General features: G+C 38.9%; 1 protein-coding gene across 4 annotated transcripts in view; it reads right to left on the reverse strand.

The window, feature by feature from the left end:
* Positions 1-7,052: 7,052 nt before the first annotated feature.
* Positions 7,053-24,831, reverse strand: part of Ttk (TTK protein kinase) — a 41,176-nt gene continuing 23,397 nt past the window's right edge. For all 4 annotated transcript variants that reach the window (XM_060384679.1, XM_060384680.1, XM_021633279.2 and 1 more), the window contains 9 exons: positions 23,762-23,854; positions 17,136-17,293; positions 16,856-17,007; positions 15,868-15,992; positions 14,095-14,175; positions 10,681-10,857; positions 10,270-10,351; positions 9,674-9,771; positions 7,053-7,889 (listed from right to left, as the gene is read on the reverse strand). In XM_060384679.1, the coding sequence (XP_060240662.1) occupies positions 7,806-7,889; positions 9,674-9,771; positions 10,270-10,351; positions 10,681-10,857; positions 14,095-14,175; positions 15,868-15,992; positions 16,856-17,007; positions 17,136-17,293; positions 23,762-23,854 (1,050 nt within the window). In that variant the 3' untranslated portion in view covers positions 7,053-7,805. The remainder of the gene's footprint in view (positions 7,890-9,673; positions 9,772-10,269; positions 10,352-10,680; positions 10,858-14,094; positions 14,176-15,867; positions 15,993-16,855; positions 17,008-17,135; positions 17,294-23,761; positions 23,855-24,831) is intronic.

Genomic DNA, 24,831 nt, shown 5'->3' on the forward strand with positions numbered 1-24,831 from the left:
CCTAGTAGGTCACTGATGATGGCCAGACAGTAAAGAAAAGAAGGAGGGATAAAGCATACACACATACATACTTGGTAGATGAAGCACGTTGTCATGTAAATTTGTTTTATATATATATATATATATATATAAAACATTTTATATATATTATATATATTTTATATATATAAAATATTTTATATATTATATATAAAACATATATTTATAAAATATATGTTTTATATATAAAATATATATTTTATAAATATATATTTTATATATATATATATGCAGACAAACAGACAGATATATACACACACGTATTGGGTAGATGAAGTTCCAGATCTCCAGACCACTCTGGTGGTATCAAATCAGACTGAAAGCTGTGAGATTTACTTCTAGATGACAATTTTGCTGAGAGGAATTTCCCCGGTTCCAACTGAAAGTGAATGTTAGGGTTATGGAGATGGGCATTGTGGATGCCATCTGAGTGTTCCTGGCCTTTCTTGTTTACCATGTTCTACCAGGTCACCAAACTCATAACTCATCTCCCCAAGTGCTGCCTCTGCCCTCCCAGATGCTCAGCTGGGCTTGTCCTCCTTCTGAGCATCTGTGAGGGCTCTTCCCCAGAGCATCATCAGCTGCTTATACGACCATGCCCTTCTCATAAAACGTAAGGAGTTTACACTCCTATCCCCTTCAGTGAGTTCAGGGAGCGGGGGCTGGGAAAGCCATTCAGCTTGACATGACCAAAACCACCTAGGAGGGGCCGCAAGAAAGCGCTAAGTGTCCATTTTTAAACAATATATCGGCGTTCCTACACACTCTCTGTCCTGTGGGTGTGTGTGTGGGGGGAGCTTTCTTAAATACTGATTGATATGGGAAGACCCAGCTCACTATGCACAGTGCCACGCTGGGTCCAGGATGCTATTAAAAAAGCAGGCTGAGCAAGCTAGGGGGAGCAAGCATTCCTCTATGATTTCTGCTTCTGTTCTCTAGTCTCTAGATTTCTGCCTGGTGTTCCTGCCCAAACTTCCCTCAGTGATAGACTGTGACACAGAATAGCCAAATAAACTCTTTCCTCCTCAAGTAATTTATTTTTGGCCAGTGTTTTATCACAGCAACAGAGAAGCTAACCAGGAACACACACACACACACACACACACACACACACACACACACACACACTGAATAAAATGTGGCTTTTTTTTTTTGGAACAGTATGACTGACTACTTGAAAGTACTTGCTGGCAAGTTTTTATTTTATTTTGGTTTTTTTGAGACAAGGTTTTTCTGTGTAGACCTTGCTGTCCTGGAACTCACAGAGATCCACCTGCCTGTGCCTCCCAAGTGCTGTAATTAAAGGCTGACCTCCAACTTGTGTGATCCTCCTGCCTGAGGCTGATGATAGCTGGGATTGGGGGGAGGGGTGACAACCATGCCTCTGTTGTGTGTTTATTTACCACTCATGTTTGTTTGTTTTTCAGTTATTGAGAGTCCATTTTGCTCCTCTCTGATATTAGTATGTTTATGTCAAATTTATTTTTGGACTGTTTTTTTTTTAACTAAAAAATGTTATTCGAATTATAGCGATTAGTATTTAGAAGCATTTATATGCTGAAAACATCTCTTTCAGAAAAGTATTGGCTATATTTGTAGCCTATGATCTTTTATATCAAATTTCAATTTATTCAGTGTCATGAAAAAAGCATATTTAGGTTTCAATGCTTATAATTGCATTGACAATGCCAAACGTTTGGAGATGAGCAGCACTTTTTACTGCAAGTCTTTCTTTCCACAAACACTACCCCCCCCGCCAGGCTGCACCCCACCAGGGGAAGATGATCAAAGAGCTGGCCATTGAATCCTTGTCAGAGTCAAGCCCTGGCTCCCCTTCCTCCCATCTGGCTTTTCTGTGGGTTCTGGAAGGCCAAACTCAGGTCAACAGATTAGCATGGCAAGTGAGTATACACTGAGTCCTGTCATCAACTTAGTTTACGTGTGTGTGTGTGTGTGTGTGTGTGTGTGTTTGCAGGGGGTGGTATGTGCACACTGGTGCTGCTGCCTACAGTGGTTAGAGGTGAAACATCTTCCCAGACCTGAAGACCTGAAGTTACAAGTTATAGGAGGTGGTGACATGGGTGCTGGGATTTGAACTCTGGTCCTCTGCAAGAGCACTACAAGGTCTTGGTCACTGAGACATTTCTCCAATGCAGCTTTTAAAAATAATAAAGTGCTGGCAAAAAAAAAAAAAAAATTAAGAAAGCACGAAGCACTATTTCTAGCTGCTGGTAGACACCTGTCTAGAGGGCAATTCAACTCTGTACTGAAGATTTAAAAAAAAAAATCACTCCTGAATTTCAATTAAATCAAGCTTGATTTTACTTCCAAAAACCTAGGCTGGAGAGATGGCTCAGCTGTTAAAAGCACCTGCTGTTCTTGCAGAGGACCCAGATTCAACTGCTAGCACCCATATGTTGGCTCACAACCATTGGGGGCTCCAGTTCTGGGGCAGCCAAAGCCCTTTTCTGACTTCCGCAGGCACCGGATACACATATGGTACACGAAACATACATGCAGGCAGCCATTCATATACTTAAGCAAATACAAATTTAAAAGAAAAATTGTACTTCTAAAAACCTATAAATATAAGAACAGGAATAAGGAAGACTTCAGTAATGCTAAATAACAAGATCTGTGCTGTCTGTGTGCAGATGTGTGTGTTCATGAGTGTAGAAGCCAGAGGGTGACAGAAGATACCTTCCTCCATGCTTTCCTGCCCTGATTTCCAAGACAGGGTCTTCACTGAACCTCAGGCTTACCATTTCAGCAAGACTCGATGGCCAGTGGGCTCCAGGGATCCTTCTCTGTCTTGGCCCCCAGCACTGGGGTTACAGGTGCAGCCACCACACAGGGCTTTGCATGTGGGTGTTGGGGTTTGGAATGTAGGTCCTCATGCTTACATGGCAAGCTCTTTGCCAACATGTCAACTTCCCAGCCCCCGTGGCAGTATTTTTAATAGATAATTGGACCAATTAAAGGAAAACTGAGATTCTTCAACTACTGATATAAAGATAAGTTAGGTCAAGACCATTAGGTTAAGCCAGGAATGAAACAACACAAGTAGATTTCAGTGTGGCAGTTACTGGAGTCACGTTTGGCGACTGAGCACTTGAAACAGGATCAGCACAATTAAGGCATACAATTTAAAACATCTATTTTAGACAAGGTTTCTCTACATAGCTCTGGCTGTTTCTGGAACCCACCTTGTAGACCAGGCTGGCCTTGAACTCACAGAGATCCGCCTGTCTCTGCCTCTCTAGTGCAGGTACTAACAGCTAGCCTCACCACACCTAGCCTGAGGCTTCATCTTAGTTCTAAATGTAAATACCACGTGGGGGATGGGCCTATTGGCCTGCTTCAGATTTAAACCAGTGATACATTACCACCCACAGCAATTTCCTTGGGAGACAATAACTTTTTACAGGTGAGCCTGAAACCGTGTACTCATAATTGGCTAAGATTCTTCGCCCCTAAAGTAAAAAGCAGCCTGCCAGTACCCCCAAGTAGACATTAAATATTAAGTCTAACGCATTTAAAAAATTGGGGTTGGGTGGGATGAGAGTTTTATTCTGTAGCCAAGATTGGCCTAAAATTTGTGGGAATCTTTCTGCCTCAGCATCCTAAACGCTGAGATTCCACCATGCCAAGCTATCTTCTTATTTTTTCCTCACTTTGAAGTTTCAGCAAAAGTGACCGGAACTTAATCTTTTTAATTGCATTGAACATTGCAGTTATTCATCTGAATTCCAAAGATAAAAATATACTCTATTTTTTAGGTTTTAGAAAAATGTATTTTTTTTTTCTCTTCCACATCAATAGTTTAATTTCTTCCACTAAAGCCTGGGTTACCCTGAGAGCCAGCTAGCATCTATTTCCTCTGTATCAGAAGGTTCAGCTGGTCTGATCTGGCCACTCCCCAGACTCCAAAGGATCAAGAGCTCATAGCCATCTCAAGTCAGTACTCACCCTTCAGTGTCCAGGCTGCATTCCAGATGCCTCTGGTCCTGGAATTCCCCATCAGGACTTCCAAGAACTCATAAGCTTTCCCTCTCACCGCCCCCCACCCTGGGCTCAAGGCAAAACACACTTGAGATGCTCATCCTTCTTCACAGGTAACCAAGAACGAAGCCTCTATTACACCGATTGCAACTTCCGATATCACAACTACTTGAAATCAAGTTCCTTGCACAGACAGGGAGGTTGAGCACTGGTAAGCTATTTCAGGATGAAGAGGCTTTGTAGCTTTATAGGTTCTGAGCAGACAGGTCAAACACTGGTAATGTTCTATATTTCTGACAATGTTAAGAAATTGTGGTACATTTACACAATGGAATACTACTCAGCTACTAAAAACAAGGAAATCATGAAATTTGCAGGCAGATGGTGGGAACTAGAAAAGATCATCCTGAGTGAGGTATCCCAGAAGCAGAAAGACACACATGGTATATACTCACTCATAAGTGGATATTAGACATATAATATAGGATGAATAAACTAAAATCTATACTCCTACAGAAGCTAAACAAGAATGACCCTAGAAAGATGCTCAATCCTCATTAAGAAGGACAAACATGATAGACATCAAAATCAGAAGACAGGGAACAGGACAGGAGCCTACCACAGGACGTAGGCCTTTGATACCCTGCAGGGTATCAAAACAGAGTCTGAGACTCATAGCCAAACTTTGACAGAGTGCAGGGGATCTTATGAAAGAATGGGGAGATAGAAAGACCTGAAGGGGACAGGACCTCCAAAAGGAGACCAACAGAGCCATAAAAACTGAGCCCTGCAGGCCCTGAAGAGAATCACACCCTAACCATAGACAATGCATGAAGAGGACCTAAAGCCCGGCTCAGATGTAGTTCACAGATTCAGTCTACAAGTGGGGTCTCTAGTAAGGGGAGCAGAGACTTTCTCCCTGGCATGAACTCAGTGGCAGGCTCTCTGATCACCTCCCCCTGGGGGTGCAGCCTTGCCATGCCGCAGAGGAAGACAATGCAAGCAGTCCTGATGAAACCTGGAAGAAAACCTCTCCTGTCAGTGGACTAGGGGAGAGGCATAGGGGGAGAAGAGGGAGGGAGAGTGGGATTGGGAGGAGAAGATGGAGGAGGCCACAGGCAGGATACAAATTGAAAAACCTGTAATAAATGATAAAAAAATTTTTTTAAAGTAAAAAACTAAATTTTAAAAAAGCTTGAACACACGAGAAGCCTCAAGTGACTCATCAAAGAGAAACATGGATTCTGAGTCTCTGAGAAGTCAAAAGTCTAGCCCTGCTTCCTTCCAACCCAAGCTTGCTGAGTACTGATTCTGTAGGATAGGAGTCAGTAGTCTTGACAGCTCCCACTGCCCTACACCTGTCACATCCGGATGTCCACTTTCCCACGGTGGACTGTTCTCTCTGAACTGTGAGCCAAAACAATCCCCTTACATTGCTCTGTCAGGCACTTGGTCACAGAAATGAAAAAACAAGTGACATTGTCATCAGCTGTGATTCTTTTTTGTTTGTTTTGTTTTTAAAGCATTTTTGCTATGTAGCCCAGGCTAGAACTCTCAACCTGGCTGTCTCTAGCCATTCTGGACCTACAGGTGCTACTGTGAGGTGTCAATGTCTTTTCCAATGAGATATTTTAGAATTCGTCGCATGATTAGCATTTTAAGAGGTTATAAGTGAAGTTGTTTCAAAACAACCTTTAAAAATTAGCAGTATTTATAGAGTTTATAAAAGGTAATTCTCAAATTTCCAAGTGGGTTTATAGAACTGCCAGTTTAAGCTTACTAGTTATTTGTTACATTAACATAAAAGTTCAAACACTGACACCAATAAACATGATTTAAAATGGGTGAATTGAGAAATAAAACAAGCCACAGAACTGGAGAAACCTGAGAAAGACATGTTGGATAAAGGAGTTACTCCAAATATACAGAGCTCATAAACCTTAGACCCCTGAACAGATGTTACCAAAGACTGTGGGCACACAGCAAGTGGGCACATGGAAACAAAGATGCACAGCAGCACAGCACTAGGGAGGGCTGATTAAAGGAAGGTGACACTATGTACTCATACAATGACCAGACCCCGAAGCTGGACATCAAACTCTGGTGAGGGCAGAGCCACACAAATGCTTGCCTCGTCTAGTGTTAGGGAAGAACACGGAGCATAGCAGGTGCGTACAAATCTAAATACTCTCAAACACAGAATCTACCTGTGAAAAGCAGATGAAAACTGACATCATACAAAACCCTGCACAGAAGTGTTTATAGCAGCTCCATTCACAACTGTCAAGACTTAGAAGCAACCGCGATGGCTTTCGGCAGGAGAATGAATGGCCCAGGGCACAGCCAAAGGACAATTAGTCAGTGGGGGGAAAAAAAAACCATGGAGGAAAAAAGTCCACCTGAGAGGCTGTTGGATCTTACTCTTGCTACGGAAAAAGAACAGGACATAGAAAAGCAGGGTTTTCCCAGAGTTAGGGTAAGGACATTCCGTAGGATTAATACCTGCAGTACACACATCAAAGCCCACAGAATGTACCTATTGCATACTACGGATTTTTAGTGTAAACTCATATATGTAACAAAAGGTATCGCTGTGCTGTGGGATTTTGATGATGGTAATGACAAAAGTGATAGCAGATGCCTGTCGGAGAAAGAAAAGGACACATAGGAGTTCTGTATTTTCTGCTTAATTTTGGTGTGGAGATAAAACTGCTCTGAAAAAAGGAAGTTTATTTCTTAAAATATATTATTATTTTAGAAACAAATACTGTGTTGTTGCAAGGTGAAGTTATCTATATTTGGAAATATTTGAGAAAAGTATTTTGAATTCCGGTTTGGGAATATTTGCATATATACTTTGTGATTCTTGAAAGGTTCTGGTTTTGATCCCTAGCATAAGGTGGGAGGGAAGGAGAGGGGAAGAGAAAGAGAGGAGAGAGGAAGAAATACAGGATCACACACTGAGATCGCATTTACAACAATCCATTACCAAACAGTTGTGGAATGCCTTAACTATACAACTTAGAGCACAAACTCCAGCACAGTACTCTGAACAGCAAGCCCTATTTGTGCAAAGAAGAGTCAAAGGCCACAAGCAGACCAGATATTATACAGATGGTATCAGGGCCATGGGTAATTATGAAATTTGTGGGGCTGGGGAGGTTGTTTGTGTAGCCTTGGCTGTCTTAGAACTGGCTCTAAACCAGGCTGACATCAAACTCAGAGATCCGCCTGCCTCTGCCTCCAAGTACTGGAATTAAAAGCATGTGCCACCATAGCCCACCCTATTTACAATCCTAAATCCTTTGGAAATTTGTTATACTTTATTTACTAAGGTCTACTCTTAATCCAGTTGTTCTAAGAATTTTGCTACCATGGCAATAATACATTTGATTGAAGAAAATTGTACACCTCTAAAACGTTGGTGTCTCTCATTCTATAAAGCTTTATTTACATGGATCTTCAGAGAAAACATCCTCTTTATTTACAGGTCTTCCACATTTCAGCTGTCCACCCACTGCTTCAAGTGTGAAATGTTACCAGACAGATTACATTTACAGAAAAGCATAAAACAAAAGGGCAACTCTATAATTTAATATGTACAGTGCCATTAGTGGTTAAGTTTACAGTTTTCTTTCAAGGATAATCTCCTGAGGTTTGTTTCTGAGAACAGCCAGGCAAGGTTGTTTCCTAAGGTAGATTTCCAGACTCAAGCATAGAGCAGGTGAGTTAATTTAGTGTTTTTGGTTGTGAGTAGCTGTGCATCACTTTCTTTCTCTCTTCTTGTCAAAAGGCTTGGATGATGAAGAATCTTGACTTTCACCACAATTATAACGCTCATATAAAGTCTGAAATGAAAAACACAAATCCATTTTTAAACATTTCATTCAATGTATTATTAGATTAGTAAAGATAATGATGTACTCCAAACATATATCACAAACTAGCACATAGGCAGACCTTTAAGACCACTGCATGCCTGCTTACTTTTCCTTAAAGTAGCTTAGTAAAAAATTCTTATATATCAAATATTCACAAGGAAACAATATATAATCTCAGAAGCTATTTACACTAATGATCAGAACATTAAAATTACTATGTAAATACATCTAATTAGGTTCTTGTCCTTCAGTGTACCTTTGAAGTGCTGGTCAACAAGATTCTTAGCTGAGGAGGTCCCCCCCTATCAGTGGACTTGGAAAGGGGCATGGTGGAGATGAGGGAGGGACTGGGAGGGAATAAAGGATCGGGACACGGCTGGGATACAGAGTTAATAAAATGTAACTGATAAAAAAAAGAAAAAAAAAAAAAACACAACAACAAGATTCTTAGCTGATAGATGCTTCAGACCTTTACAGAATGTGCATACTATATGCATATATGTATAGGCATCTTGCTGAACATTTTAGTTCATACTTATAATAGCTAATACAATGTAAATATAATTCTTCTGCTGCATTTTAATGGAATAACAAGTAGACGTAACTTATTTTTCAGAATGTTTTTGATTTGCACCTGATTGACTACAGCTATGGAACCGATAAACTCAAGATGCAACTGAAGCTGAAAGCTGTGTATTAAAAAAAGACTAAATGTAAGTCAACATCTAACTTATGAAGGTGACAAATAATTCTGCCATCAGGTAACATGAAATCCCAGTGATAGCATGATTAATTCACTTTAATTCTATTCAAGAGAACATTTTGAATATATTACCCAGAAAACATGGAAACACGAAAAAGCAATGACTATATAGGCATTCTGTACAACTCAAAACACATCAAAGTTACTAGTTCAGTCATCAGCATCTGAGAAAAAAACCCTAAGAACCTATGAATATATGTACTATAGAGAATATATAACAGATTCATTCCAAGATGGCTCCACATCAGCAATATAGGTTGATCTGAGCCGCATCCAGAGAAAAGTGTTATCAGTCCATACTTTAATAATAATATAACCAGAATATCAAATTTGTAGTTGTGTGGTAGCTAACTTAGTTGATAAGCAATCATAGGTATTAGAAATTACGAAAGTATTTGATGACAATGAGATCCAAACATCACTGTGGATCACACACAGTGTGGTATCACACACTTTTAGTTCCAGCACTTGAGGATAGAGGCAGGTGGATCTCTAAGCGACTTCAAGGCAAGCCTGATCTGCATTCTAAGTTCCATGCTAGCTAGGCTGCACAGGGAAATGATGTCTCAAAACAAAACAAGCCTCATGTCGCGGTGACATGGAGATAGAAAGCGCCAGGAAGCTGGCCAGTGTGGGCTGTGCTTGGGGAATGCACCAGTTGCTCCAGAAGATATGGCATGTGACAAGTGTCACTTTCCTAAGGCTGTATTAAAAATGGACTAGAAGGAATGGTTTTTAAAGCTGGACAAAGAACGTTGTTGAGATAAGACTAAAATCTAAATTTATCTATTGCAGGTGAAACCCCGAGAATAGCGACACCAATCAGAAAGGCCCGCACTTTAAACACACTTGGTAGGTGACTCATCCCAGAACTGTATCTGACCACAGATGTGAGCACTAGACCAACTTTCCTTCTGGTTGTGTTTCCTTAAGTGCTTAACTCACTGTACTACATTAAAACAGCTAACATGAATGCAGATGCACTTACTTTTGCAGCTTTCAAAATTGAGTTAGGAGAATTCAGACCAACAAGTTGACCCAGAACATATTTCATCTCATCGGTGGTTTCCCTAGCCATCTGGTTGCCTATTAAAAAAAAAATCAACAAAATAAAATCCTGGTATTAATAGGAATAACAAATTAATTTGTATACATTATATACAAGTATACATTCTGGCCAGGTACATGCCTATAATTCCAGCCCTATTGCTAAGTTTGAGGCAAAACCCTGTCTCAAAAAAACCAAAACAAACAAACTAAAAACCACATTCTGGAGGCTGGGGAGAGGGATCATGAATTCAATCAAGGCCAGCCTAGGCTATTCAAAAAGAACAACAACAACAACAAAAATATTCTACTTAATAAACTGTAAGCTAACTAGCATTATTGTAATTTATCACAATCCTCTATGTAGGACAGTTAAGATTAAATAATGAAGTTTAAAGAAAGGCAATGTTATTAACTTTATTAATTAGCAAACATGCTATAAGAGAGTGGCCAATTTAGATTCTGGTTTTCTACAGTTAACACACTATTCGATTATGCTGGTAACCTAGGAAACAGTGACCTTTACGTAAGCAGTACCTGGGTGGGAGATTTGAACATACGGATGTGCGAGGAGCTCAGGGATGGATATCCTCTCTTTTGGGTTCCTTACTAAGCAGCACTGAAAATAAACAAAGCAAGTTTCCATACATTATGCTGACAAAGCGGCTTTCCAATGGCATGATACTGCAGAGGCTGCTCTAGACATCCTGCCAGACAATGGCAACAGGTTTTCTCCGAGTCACCTTTTAGAAAGTCCCAGTATCCATTAAATTAAAAACACCTTTTACAATAAGCATGCTTTAAAAATAACCTCAGTTAGCAACTGCTTTCAGTAAACCAGCTTCATTCAGGATAGGTGAAAAATTCCAATCACCTCAATTACTTCTTTTAAACAAACGTGAAACCAGGAGACATTCTCTTTCTATATTCACATACTATTAGTGTTACCTTTAGCACGTCTTGAAGATCTTTCTCTGAAATCTCAGGAAATTCAATTTCATAACTAGGGTCAATTATGGCTTGCAGTTTAGAGATCTGATTAATGATATGCTGAAATGGTGTTTTTCCATAAGTCATATAGTACAAAATGCACCCCAAGGACCAAACATCACTTCTGGGGCTTATCTAAATGGGAGAAGAGGGAAAGTTGCTTTATTTTAATTTAAAAGGTAACATAAAATATTATGTCTGTAATCCTAATTATATAATAATAATTAAAACCTCAATGAATATTAAAGTACAAGATATGCTTACATGACAAAACATTGTTTCCTACTTTTCATTACATTTGATCATTTTATAGAGAACTTTAAAGGCTTAAAAAACTCAAAATTATTTTATAGGGAATAACGTATTAAATTCTTGGTACCTTGTGATAACATAATACCACAATACTAAAAAACAAACAAACAAAAATCCCATAAGTTTGTATATACTTGTTTGTCCCCGAATGATGAGGTTGTAATACACTGAAACTGAATCCATGTCCATATTTTGAAAGGTCATTTAAACTGTGTAACTGTAATCTCTACAGCATGAACCAGACTGCACAAAAAGTCAGGTGAATACCACTCGGCCAGCACACACCACACCCTAAGTCTAATCCCTAACAGCAAAAATAAAGTACAGTGCTAATGGGTATTAAATGGGATTGAGTATGGATAATCACAGAGTAGAGTTTATTTTTCTTTGTAGGCTTGTTTGTTTGTTTTCTGTGTATGTACATGGACCTGAGATCTGGGAACTGAGCCCAGCTCCTGTGTAATAGCAGCAAATACTTTTAGCTGCTGAGCCACCTCTTTAGCCCAGAAGATTTTCTGAGTAAGTTCGAATAAGTATCACTCATTTTCCCCAAGCCCAAGACTATTAAATGTTCACTGAGTTAAAATCACAGTAGGAATAATCACAGCAATAGGAAAATAGAAAATGAAAAACGAACAAAAACACATATATTTTCTATAAAGAATAAATCGAAACCAAATGATATAGAAAGTTGGTGAAGGCTGGGAAAGAAAAAGAAACAGAAGTACAAAAACCTGACCTTGGGGCTAGAGAGATGACTCAGTGGTTAAGAGCACTCACTCACTGCTCTTCCAAAGGACCCGAGTTCAGTTCCTAGCACCCACATGGCAGCTTACAACTATCTGTAACTCCAGTTCCAGGGTATTCATCAACCTTACTCAGACATATATGCAGGCAAAGTACCATTAAAACAAAAACAAAAACCATGACCTTAAGGGGTGGGAGGGGGAGAAATGAAAGTAGAAACTACAATTTAATATTAGGAAAAAAGAACAACAACAACAACAAAAATTTAACCCTGATAAAGTGTTACCAACTAAGAAAAGGAATAAACTTAAAAAAACAAAAACCATAACTCGTGCAGGCATGTGCCACACGAGTTGTATAGTTGTCCACAGAAGCCAGAAGAGGGCATAGGATTCCCTGTCACTGGAGTTACATGCAGATATGAGCTAACCGAAAGGGATGCTGGGATCTGAACTTGGGGCCTGGGTAAGACCACAACTTGTTCAAGAGCAATAAGCCAACTCTTTAGCCACAAAGATGATTTTCTTTTTAAAATGTTATTCTATCTTTGAAAACTGAGCCAGGTAGGTGTGGTGGCACACATCTGAAATTCCAGCATTTGGAAAGCTAAGGTAGGAGATTTCAGAGTTCATGGCTAGCCTGGATAATATAATGAGATTATGTCTCAAAAAATGAGAAGCAGGAAAGAAGAGGGAGCCATTTCATATTAAATCAGTGAGTTGACAATTCAAAAAAATTATAACCTCTAGGTATAATTCAAAACCTTAAAGTAAAAAAGACAATGTTAAACTGAAATTACAAAACTTAGAAATTAATAGGCATTAAAATATTATAATGAAGCCTGTAAATAATAATCAAAGTAAGACTCAGTAAACATTTTATCTTTTAAAAAGGATGGTTGTGTTACAGAACCCAGATATTACTGAACTCTTGATCCTCTAGCGTTAGCTTTCCAGTGGAAGATCACAGGCAAGCACCACCACGTCCAGCTAGATTAGTAGTTTTAATCCAAATACAAACACTAAAATCAATGATTTAACTTAAGACGGGGGGAATAACCAGGACACACAGGAGAGACAGCTCAAGTGGCAAACACAAGATCCTTAAAGTTCCCCAAACTACTGCCACCACCCCCCCAAAAAAAAAAATTAAAAAAAGTGAAAATATTTAGCTGGGCACTGTCAGTGCTAACTCAGGCAGAAGAATTGACACAAGTGCAAGGCCAGCCAAGGCTTCAAAGTTAGACCCTATCTCTAAGAAAAACAACAAAACAAAACCCTGAGTAAATACAAAAACAAAAAACCCTAACAAAGACAAAAACACAGCTGGAAAGTGAAGAAAAATAGGATTTGTGAGTGAAATAAAGATCTGGTGGTTTTTAACTTCAACAAAACTATGAGAAGCGTGAAGAAAACGTAATAAAAAAGCAGCAAATATAAATCAGAGGAGAAAATAGAAGGCAAACAATTATGAAATCAGCTTTGTTAGATAAAATACTCGGCAGGTTTTCTGCATGTTGGGCTGGGGAGATGGCACGTGCCACCCAAGTGTGAAGACCTGACTAAACCCTCAGAACCTACACAAAAGCAGGCACGGCAACCCAGGAAAGGCAGGCGTTGGAGGAGTCAGAAGAGACTCCAAAGCCTGGGGGTCAGCTAGCCTGGCATACACTTCGGCAAACAACAACAAAAGATTATTCCGAACAAGACAGGTAGTGAGAATAGATACTCAGAGTTGTTCTATGCCCTCTATATATGTGTTATGGCACAAATGTGCCCACGCTCAGAACATAAATGTGCAAACACACCACATACATGCAGACAGACAGACATGAGCTATTTGAAAAACTACCTAGAACCCATGGTTTTCTAGAGAAGAAAAGCAAATTTATGCAGCAGTGAGATGGATGCTGAACTGAGAAATTTCTTTCTCTGCTACTCCTTGTTTTCTTGTAAATACACACCATTGAACAAGCCCAACTCTCAGAGGGAAAGCACTGCTGAAGAAGCAGGGTTTTGGCATGAAGGCTGCTGGGACCCAAGCATGCTTGTGCTTCTGTACACCGTGGCAGTGAAAGAAAGATTAGCCCTGGAGCTTGATGTATCCCAACAGAGAAAATGGGCCCGTGATAAGGGAATTAAGGAGGCAAAAAGTACACACTGAGAAAGAAATAACAACCATAGACACATAAAAAAAAATGAAAAAACAAAAAACAAACAAACAAAAAAACCCCACAACAACAAAAACTGAAAGCGAATCCATAACCATTGGTGGGAGTTCCCTGGTGCCAGGTGTGCAAGCTGTTTCCAATACCTTGGTCTTGATTTTCCCATTTTCTCTTGAAGAAGACATATCTCTGATAGCTTCTGGAGCCATGTAGTTAACTGTACCGACCTATTTGCCAATCACAGAAAACAAGGAGATCAATGGAAACATCTTTCTAGATTTGTACATACACAAATGTCAGATTCTTGGAACATGTATAACTAGTGATTTAAGTGAGACTTGAAAAATTCAAATAACTGCCAACAATATAAAAATACATATAAGATCACATCAGAGCTCCAACAAAAAAGGTTGGGATGACAATGAACTGAAAGGCTTCTGAAAGGCTGTGCTTTGCCTACAACTGTGTGGTGTCTGCTTTTGTAACTGTCTAGGCTAATTCTGAACTCTGAAGGATTTGACTACCATTCACTTCCATGTTTGAATAAATTCAACATTTTCCTCTTCAGTAAAACAACCAACAGATTGATATGTAAATAAAAAGAACCAGCTAGCCTCATCTCCCAATATTCTTTGGCCCCTGTGTGCAGACTGAGACGGGCTGGAAAGCTAAGTTGTGCAAGAGTTTCTACAGTCTGGTGGTGGAAATGGTACAGCACATCCTTTAGTTCTAAGGTAACGAAAATGCCTGCTAGGACCTTGCAACATGTAACTTCAGGCTTATCTACAAACAATGTTCACAATGTTTTTTTTTTTGATACAAAAAGTAATGACTGTCAGGTAGAATTACTTTGACTGTTGTCCACTGATTATTCCTAACAAAGTCTGATTTTGCTTCAAGAATTGACAGACCTACCTACACCAGAAATCTTCATTCATGGATACAACATGTGAGGTCCAGCTCTTTTTTCATGCAACTATTTTAGTTTTTTATGAAACAGTATCATTACTCTTGCTACTGCAGATCTTGTTATGAAAACCTAGCTGGGGGCTGGAGAAATGAGCTTCTGCACAAGACAACGTGACTTTGGTTCCCAGAACCCACAGAGGAAGGAGAGAGCTGGATTCCAAAGCTATCTTCTCATCTCTACAATGGCATGCTTGCACTTGAACAGACACATGCAATAAGTAAACTATTTCTTTTTAAATGTAGCTGACTACAATGCGTCGGTATTTCCAATAAGGCACTCTTAAAATTTTGCCCCAAATGTAAGCAATAAGAAAAAAAAAAAAAAAAAAAAAAAAGACAACGGAGAACATGCAGCTACAATTCCTCTTTGCTTTGCCCTCAGCTATGTGAAAATCATTCAAAACTGATAGATATAGTTGTCTGATCTTGAACTGCTTTTCTTAATTAAATTGACCATGGCCTTGAATCTTTTATAATCATAGTTTCTGTTCTTTTAAAAAGAGTTCAAATTTTTTGAAGAAATGGCTGGTAAAAAAATATAACATTAGCGAAATACTTAACAGACAAAAAGGAAATAAATTTTGTAGTAACCAACCATCATTAAAATTTCTAGCTGAGCCAGGCGTGGTGGCACACACCTGTAATCCCAGAACTGGGGGAAGCAGAGTCAGGTGAATCTCTGTGAGTTCAAGGCCAGCCTGGTGTACAAAGAGAGTCCAGGACAACCAAGGCTGCCCTGACTTGAAAAACAAAAACAAACAAAAAATTCTACCTGAAGCTAGGTGTTAGGGCTCACACCTGTAATCCCACCCCTGGGAAACATAAGCAGCAGGATCAGGAATTGAAAGTCACTAATCAGAACAAAGTTAAGGCCATTCTAGGTTATGTGAAGCCCTAGTGTAAAACACCAAAATACAACCAAGACAGCAAAAAAAAAAAAAGAGTCCTACCTGAGAATCTTTAACAATACTTGTTGTATCTGGCTGCATTTGGTTTGCAATCCCAAAATCAATTAGCTTTAGCATTCCATCAACTATTACAAAGTTAGCAGGCTTCAGATCACTATGAACAATGCCTTCAAAATAAAATCCAGTATGTTAAATGAAGTAAACCATTCGATGGACAGAAAACATTTCACAATCTCTGGGTCCAGCTAATCCTTTCAATTAGTCAACACATTAATAATCATTTATTACACACTCTACACCTTCTTAGCAAACACTGTGTGCCAGGCACCGCTCTACAGCAATACTGAAGAAATAGCAGTATCATCGTTGTCATTTTAAGGGTGAGGACACTCATGCAATTTGAGTTTAAGTAAAGTGTTCAGGATTACAGGGCCTACCTAGCCTGTAGGTGTTTGCTGCACACTGCTTGCCACGCACTGACTGGGAGTGTACCACAAAACAAGGTCAGGCAGTAAAAATCGAAGGGTCTCCTGCATCACCCAAGGTCCCTAACCTCTGACTAGTTGGTTATTGTTTGTAAAAGGAGAAGCAGAGGAAATGCATTAAACTGAACATGCTTGTTTTAAAGAACATGAACCAGGGGCTGATAGTAAGACACAAAACCAAGAACGAACCATCTCTCACACAAGGCACAAAAGAGAAAATCTTTTGGAGACTTGAAGCACTGACCATCGCCCTATTTTGGGGATGCCCAAATCCTCAAGTCTAGGCCCTACTTGAATCCAAGGATAGAAGGTAAAAATCACCAGTTAATATTGAGGAGGATAAGGCTGTATTATATATGTAAGGACTTACATTTGTATTCTGTATCTTATGCGTACCCAGTCTTAAAAAATGGCTTTGTGCCTTCACCTCTAAATGAACTTCCGGTTAATTATCAAAGGTAGGAACTGATGAAATATGTTTTTTTCTAAGATGACACAATTAGCAACTGTTTTAACTTTACATAGATGGAGAGAGTTTAAAATACCGTGCTGATGGATTGTGTGTACTGCCTCCAACATGTTTTTCCAGTAGCTCTTGCGTTCCCATGGGTTGATGGATTTTTTCTTTTTAAGCCAACTATTCAGGTCAATGTTTCCACATTCCATGACCATGTAGATGTACTGTTCTGTGATTTCACTGGAATTAAAAACACACAGAAGCAACAAAACAATAAATGCCTACAGTATATCAATAAAGACTTACTATTTGCCTAAGAATTATGGCAAAATCAAAGTTTTACTTTAAAAATAAAAACAAATTCATACTAATCATAAAGCCGGATGATCTTATCACAGTGTTGCTGTAGTTTATTCAAATATGCTATCTCATTGCGGTAGCTGTCAATAGTTTGGCTATCTGCGTCTTCTAGGTTCACGTATTTGATAGCATATATATGTTTCTTCTCATTCAATACCTGAAACACCTGCACAGAAAGCAGAGAGACAAGCTTAGGACACGCCTTCCCTCTGTAAACCATCACAGCGCTTTTGAATTTAACGCTAATGTTCGTAGGCTGAGAAAAGTCTGAAAGAAATACCAACATGAATAACTGGAAGTTTCTGGGCCTATTTTAAGTGTAGAAATAAATAAATAAAAGTGATGATGAGATAGGAAGTGCCCATTCCCAGCCTTTGTGACAATGGACATTCAAATAACTCAAAGGCGCAAACCCCTAGTTTTCTACATGAACATCTAAGAAAAGCAACTGAGATTTGCTATGTTTACAAGACTCTTAGGATGCCTTATCCAGGGAAATAACTTTGAGAAAAAGACATTCAGAAATTATAAGGATGAGGACTGCTGTAATAGACACTTTTCCCCCCTTTTTCATTGTGCCTAACATCAAAAAGTTCATTTGTTTGATAAACAATATTTTTAAAATTACAGTAATTGTAAGCCATCATTATTATATTCATTTGTGGAAAGCAGGATAAGTCACATTTCAGTTAGGTTGGCAGGAGCAGTAACATTCTTATGAGATAATGTTCTGAAAGAGGCCAGCACACACAGCACAGCAGTGGCGCCTTGTAACTTTAGTAATTCAAAGCCAGAACACAGTGCCTATAGTACGCATTCACTTGCACCCTCTGACATTGAAAAGTGTGTCGTTTAACTGTGACTACCCCATAGATGAGTCCAAATGTGTGTGAGGCTTGAGGGCTAAGACTGCATACATAAGGCCCATCAGGTCTTAAGAAGAGCTCACTTTTTCAACACCAGTTTCTCTAAGAGGAATGTACAAAGTGTTTCATTATGACATCTCATCCATACCGTCTTCCCCCTTCACTTCCTTCCCCTGGCCCTTCTTTTCTGTCACTCCTATTTAATTACTCTCTTAACCCCACTTCCTTCCTTATGCTTATAGCTGAAAATTTGATAAAGGGGACATGAAAAGTAAAATATTTATTGGAAGACCTGCTACATGTGGTAATATACACTCTTTTTTTAATTTATTTTTATTTTTTGCTTATGGTTTTGATGTTGGGGATTAAACCCAGGGCCTTGCACCAGAGTCATATCATCAGCCTGTATATCTTAGGTCCAAGGAGATCTTCCCGCGTCAGTCTACCCAAGGCTGGAATTACAGATGAGTGCCACATGTGATGCTTTCCTTATTTGCAGTTAGTTAATAAAATAGCTTCTAGCAAGTCTAGTTATTATTAGCTGCCTTAGAGAACTACAGCAAAGCTTAAAGTGAGCACAATAGCCCTGTTTTGTGTATGAGCATAACACAGAATGGCCTTACAGCCCAGGAGAAACATTCAGAAAACGAATGAGATCTCTATCCAGTTCTAGTTACCAGAGCTAACATCACTGAGCTGTGTACATTGCCATCTTGATGTTAGGTACAGGGTGAAACACACACAACAAACAACCTTCACGAATATAGTTAACAGTGAAGCTACAGATAGGCATGGCTGCACACACTTTAAGCTTAGGAGGCAGAAGCAGGATGATCTCTGCGTTTGAGGCTAGCCTTCAAAAAAAAGGAAAGAGAGAGAGAGAAAGAAAGAAGAAAAAGGAAACTACAGTAAAGAGAGGAGAATGGACAACATTGGTGATTGGAAGGTGGGATCTGCAGTTTTAGAAGACACTCTAGAAAAGACATGAGGACAAAGATGGTATGGTGGTACACACCTGTAATCCCAGCATTTGGGAGGCTGAGGCGAAACTGCTGCAAATTCAAGGCTAGCTGGATTATATAGAGCAAGACGCTCTGCAAAGGAAGGATGGAAGGAGGGAAGAGGAGAAACAATATAGACCAGAACAGAACGACAAAGACTGAGTGAGTTTATTATCTACTGTAATAAACCAAGTAAAAAGATAAGAGCTGCTTCAGACAAAGTGACAACATTAAAAAAAAAAAAAAATTGAAGCTACTGAAGAGGTAAGTAGAACAGCAAGGCTTGTTGACCATCTAAATGTGTACACGAGAATAAGAGCAGTCAGTAGGTTTTAGACAATAACTATAAGAATGAATACTTACTGCAACTGGAAAGACTAGAGAGTGCATGTTTACACATTCTGTCCTAAACACCTGGTAACCAAGAAGAGATGCTGAGCAGTCAAGTTTGTAAAGTTAGTCTGGAATTGAGAGTGCTGAACTAGAAATACAAGTTTGGCAACTGTAAGCATAAACACAGCATTTACAACTTCAACACTGGATGAAAACACCAAAGGAAGGCTTGAGTTTAGAGAGAGAAGAAAAGAGGTCAAAGCCTGAGTCCTGAGGTAGTGTACCTGAAGTTCAGGAACATGAGGAAGACTGAGAAAGATTGGTCAGTCTGAGAGAATAACAGAAAGTGTTTGCATGTGTCTGAGTGTGGTCATCAATGGCAAGAACCACAATAAAATTAAACCCAACTGTCCACCAAGAAACCTAAAAACCAGAGCATAGAACCAGATTTAACAAAAATATAGAAGCCTGAATGATTCTGAGGGTAGCTGTGTTGGTTAGAGACGAAGGCAAAAGTGACCCTGGTGAGGTGAGAACCAAGGTTTGTAGAGAGCACCCACGATGCTTTCCCTGTCTTGGTTAGTGATAAAGGCAGGAGGGACTGCTTGGGGAGAGAACCATCGTGTATAGATAGTATATGACATCCTCCTCCTTAGTCAGGGAATAAGAACTGAAGTCAGTGCTCCAAGCAGTCCCAGAAAAAACAAAATCACTGAGACTGAAATGACTCAGAGGCCCACTTTTAAAACGAATTAATGACCAGATGAAAAGACTCAAACAAACGCGTGCACAACTAAGGAAATCAATCCAATATTCTGACAAGACAGTCTCCAAAGTGAAGAAAACAATAAATTGGAGGACAAAGTGGAGAACATGGAAGAAAAAAATTGACATGGAAATTAACACGGAAAAGAAACCAAATAAATACTGAGAACAAATGTTCAATCAAATAAAAACTACACCAAAAAGTATCATTACTAAACAAGATTTGGAAGACAAAATTGAGACCATAATACACTCAGACATACATAAGACAAGACATTAATGTACACAGGCAATACTCCAAAAAGTCTGTGATACATTCAAGAAGCTAAACCTGAGAATTCAGAGAATAGAAAAAAATATCTGTGATAAATTGGAAAATAGACAAATGAAATTATAGCAGAAAATGTCCCAAAGCTGGAGAAAGACGTAGATATCCAAATAGAAGAGGCATGGAGAATGCCACACGACGTCACGGTCAAGATTTCAGAACACAAGACAAAGAAACAGAATGAAAGCAGCACAGAAAAAAACGTTGCTCACACATAAAGGTCACAGAATAATCTGTGTCCTCTGCAATTCTGAAAGCAAAGAAAAGCTTAAAATGACGTACTTCAAATCCAGAAGCAACTGAGAACCAAGAATGCCATCCCCTGCAAAGTTATTCTTCAAAACTGACAGAGAAAGGATATTTTAAGACAAACATAAATTAGAGCAACTCATATAAACCAAGACAGCACTCCAGAAAATTTTTTTAAAAGAACTATTATATAAGAAAGAAGAAAAAAGCTTCTGTGGTGATTTGAGTGAGTACTGTCTCCTGTAGCCTCAGACACTTAAGACAGTCACAGTTTGGAAAGGTTTAGGGGATTCGGCCTCGCTGGAGGAAGTGTGTCACTGGGACAGGCTTTGAGAGCTGAAGGCCTTGCCCTACTGCCAGCATGCACTCTGTGCTTTGTGTTTGTGGTTCCAGATGTGAGCTCTCTGCTTCCTATTCCCGCCACCATGTTTATCACTTGTCAGGCTTATGCTCTGCTTGTGGACTCCGCTCCTTCCTGAACAGTAAGCCAAAATAAACTCTCTCTCAAGTTTGCCTTATTGGGTTTTTGTTTGTTTGTTTTGGGTTTTTTGAGACAAGGTTTCTTTCTGTAACAGCCCTGGCGGGTCCTAGACTCTGTAGATGAAAGATCTCAAACTTACAGAGATCCATCTGCCTCTGCCTCCCATGTGCACCACAACACCAGGCAGATCACAGGGTTTTATCACAACAGAAAAAAAAATTAATACAGCTTCCTCCAAGGGAACACATGAAAGTACATATTCCACAAAAGCAACACTGATAAAGAAGCAGCCAGGAAAAGAATCACCTTTGTACAATGTAGAAAACTAGCAAACTCCCAAAATTAGAAGAGAAGAAAAAAAAAAATTCTGCTGACCAGAACACCACCTAATTCTTAAGAAACAGCAAGCTTCTTTCAATAATAATCTTAGTGTAAATATCCTCAACTCACTAACAAGCAAGCAGGTTGACTGATTAGAAAACAAGAATCAACTTTTTTTTTCCTACAAGAAACACCTGTAATGAACAAAGACATCAAACAAATAAAGCAAACCCTCTCAGTTTTGAAGGAGAGAAATCAGAGCCCCAAGTAAACATAAGTATAAACAAGTACACATAGTTATTCTTGTATCTGATAAAGTAGAATTCAAACCAAAACTGAACAGAAGGAACAATCAGGGATGTTACATGTTAAAAAAAGAAACAATCCATCAAGAAATAGAACACTTATAAACATTTATGGGCTAAATACTGTTGCTCACAATTCAAAACACAAACACCAAAAGACATAAAAGGCCACAGTAGGAATCTTTGCTACCTCACTCTTTAATTTAGGTAGCACCCCAAGCTAAAAATAAACTTCAGAGCTAAATTATACCATGGACTAAATGCAGTATCCAGAACATTCTGCCCAACAATACGGAATCATATTCTCAGCATATGTAAACTCCCCAAACTGATCACGTCACACATCATACAGCAAACCGTAACAAATCAGACGAATGTTGGTAACTCCTTGAATCATATCAGAATAAAAATAGAAATCAAAACAAGAGAAACTACAAAAATACTTGGAGAGGAAATAATGCTTTTACATGAACATGGTTCAACTCCCAGCACCTACATGGTGGTTAACAACTGTCTGTAACTCTAGTTCCAGAACATTCAATACCCTCCTCTGGCCTCCACAGGCACCCTATACTTGGCAGGCAAAGGATCTCTGTGGTGCACAAACAGGCAGGCAAAAGGTCATATATTTAAAATAAAAAATATTACAAAGAAACACAAATAGCTAAATAATATTTTAGGTGTGATCAAAGCCCTAGGAAATATATATTACTTGAGACACTGCCTTAACCCAGTCAGAATAGATATTATCAAGAAATCGAACAACAAATGCTGGTGAGGATGTAGGGAAAGAGGAACCCTTATTCACTGCTGGTGGGAGCACAAATTGTTGCAGGCATTGTGAAAGTCAATAGGAGGTCTTAATATGGCCTAGCTAGGTCATTTGTAGGCATCTACCCAAAGGGCTCATCCTACAACACAGATACTTCCGGCATCCACGCTTACTGCCATTCTATTCACAACAGCAAAAATGAAACCAGCCTAAATGTTCATCAACAGATGAATGGATGAGAAACAGATATCCATAATGAGATTTCAGTTAGCTATAAAGAAAAATGAAATCTATAGGGAAATTTACCCTTGTTCATTCAAATGCTGATTTCTCTACCCCACTATCTTGTTTCAATTTGGACATTGCTTAGAATAAGCATCACCCGTCTCAAGTTTGTGTTAATATGCTACAATTTGTTCTCTGTATTGCCAATAAAAATAACCAGCCAATGCTGACCAATGGAGAGAATAGGGTGGGGCATCCAGGTCTGAAGGGGAGGAGAAAGACGGAATGGGAAGAGAAATCCGAGAGGACAGAGAAACATCAGGAGAAATGAACCGGACCTAAAGATATGACTGAAAAGCAAGTATAATGTGGGAAATCTGAATGGGAGAAAGTTCTGCAGGCTTGGAGGTTTAGGATGAAGTAATTATTGCCCAGCATTGTGTTCTAGGATAATTAACTAAATCCTACTCTCTGTGTGGTGATTTGGGTATACAGCTGATTTTAACTAAAAAAATAAATCAATATTAAATATTAATAATCATCAACAGGAAATGGATGGAAATGAAAGGCCATAATCCTGTACACTAAAAATACATTTAAAAATAACCACTCAGAAAACCTTAGAAAATTATCTAATTCCAGAAATTCATGTTACTAGAACATGGAAAACCTCAAATAAAACAAACTCACTAGTAAAAACTCTTCCTGAATGACCCTAAGCACACCAGATCATGTCATGTTCTCATAACTTTCCAGTCTCTGTAATAAGACTGGTTTCTGGGCACTGCAAACCAATGTTACTGTGGCATAGAAGGAATCAGAAAGCACAGTACACTGGAGGAAAGGCATGAGACTGAGATTATTTTAGGGGAAGGAGGAGGGAAGAATGATGAGGCAGTTTTTCTGGCTCCAGAGCAACATGGGCTCTGAAGATAAAAAAGATCCCATACTTTAAAAGACAGAATATTTTTATTCATTTGTTACTTACCTTACTTGAACCTCCACTGCCTATCTGTTTTAATATGGAATAAATTCTTCCTTTAACTGAAATGCATTCGTTCATTGATGGGGATCCTGAAATCTAAACAATTAAAATATGTAAATATAAGTAAAAAAAACACGTCTAAGAAATTGGTTTGCATTAGGTGTAGTGAAATGCTCCCAATTTTGGGCAGCCTGGGCTACAAAAGACACTCTCAAAAAAAAACAAAAAAAAAACAAAAAAAAAACTAACTCAGAAACAAACTTCTATAGGGTCTCCCCATTTAAATGATTTTTAGTTAATCTGAATAGAAAATTTAAGAATGCCATTTAATATCCAATGGACAAACTTATGAGCTACCCATTTCATTTTTCTTTCCTATTTCTTTTCCTTGCCCCTCTTCCATATACAGATCCACAGTCATTTTGTTTTACCACCCTCTCCCATTTAATAAGATATAAAAGCAATGTGCCAAGGTACAGTGAGCTCCAATCAATTAGACAGTATTTCATCATGGCTGTTTACTCTTCTGTCTTGAGTAAAGTCCAAGAAGTCATGTAATTTCTCTAAACCTCAGCATTGTTCCAGGCAATCTATCAACTGATGCATATTAGTTGCCATTTCCTTCCTTCTCTTATACCTGGGTGGTCTTGCCTTGTGCTTACAAAATAAGAGGCCTTATTTTGATATAGTAAAGCTGAAACAGGGAGGTTTTGATTTAGCCAATCAGTCAAAGTCTGAATAAACTTCAGTTTAACTGAATCATGTTTTAAATCCAAAATGATAAAATTTTCATGTAATCTTCTATAGAAACAGACAGATGGATTCTAATTTCCTATTCTTGGGACTTTTAAGACAAAGCTGTCTCCCATGTGTTCTTTTTGTTCCTTTTCAAAAAGCATTTCTTGGGAAATAATCATTTGACATCCTTAACAATACTGAGGGCACTTTCCGTAATACAGTTAACACTGGTGAACTCTACTTCAATGCCAGGCTAAGAATGGTTCCCTCATCCCTGTCCACCTCTTCACTGGGGCCAGACCTTCCAAACTACTACGTAGATCATTTTAGTCAGC

This window comes from Meriones unguiculatus, chromosome 6, assembly GCF_030254825.1.
Source record: "Meriones unguiculatus strain TT.TT164.6M chromosome 6, Bangor_MerUng_6.1, whole genome shotgun sequence".
NCBI lineage: Eukaryota > Metazoa > Chordata > Mammalia > Rodentia > Muridae > Meriones > Meriones unguiculatus.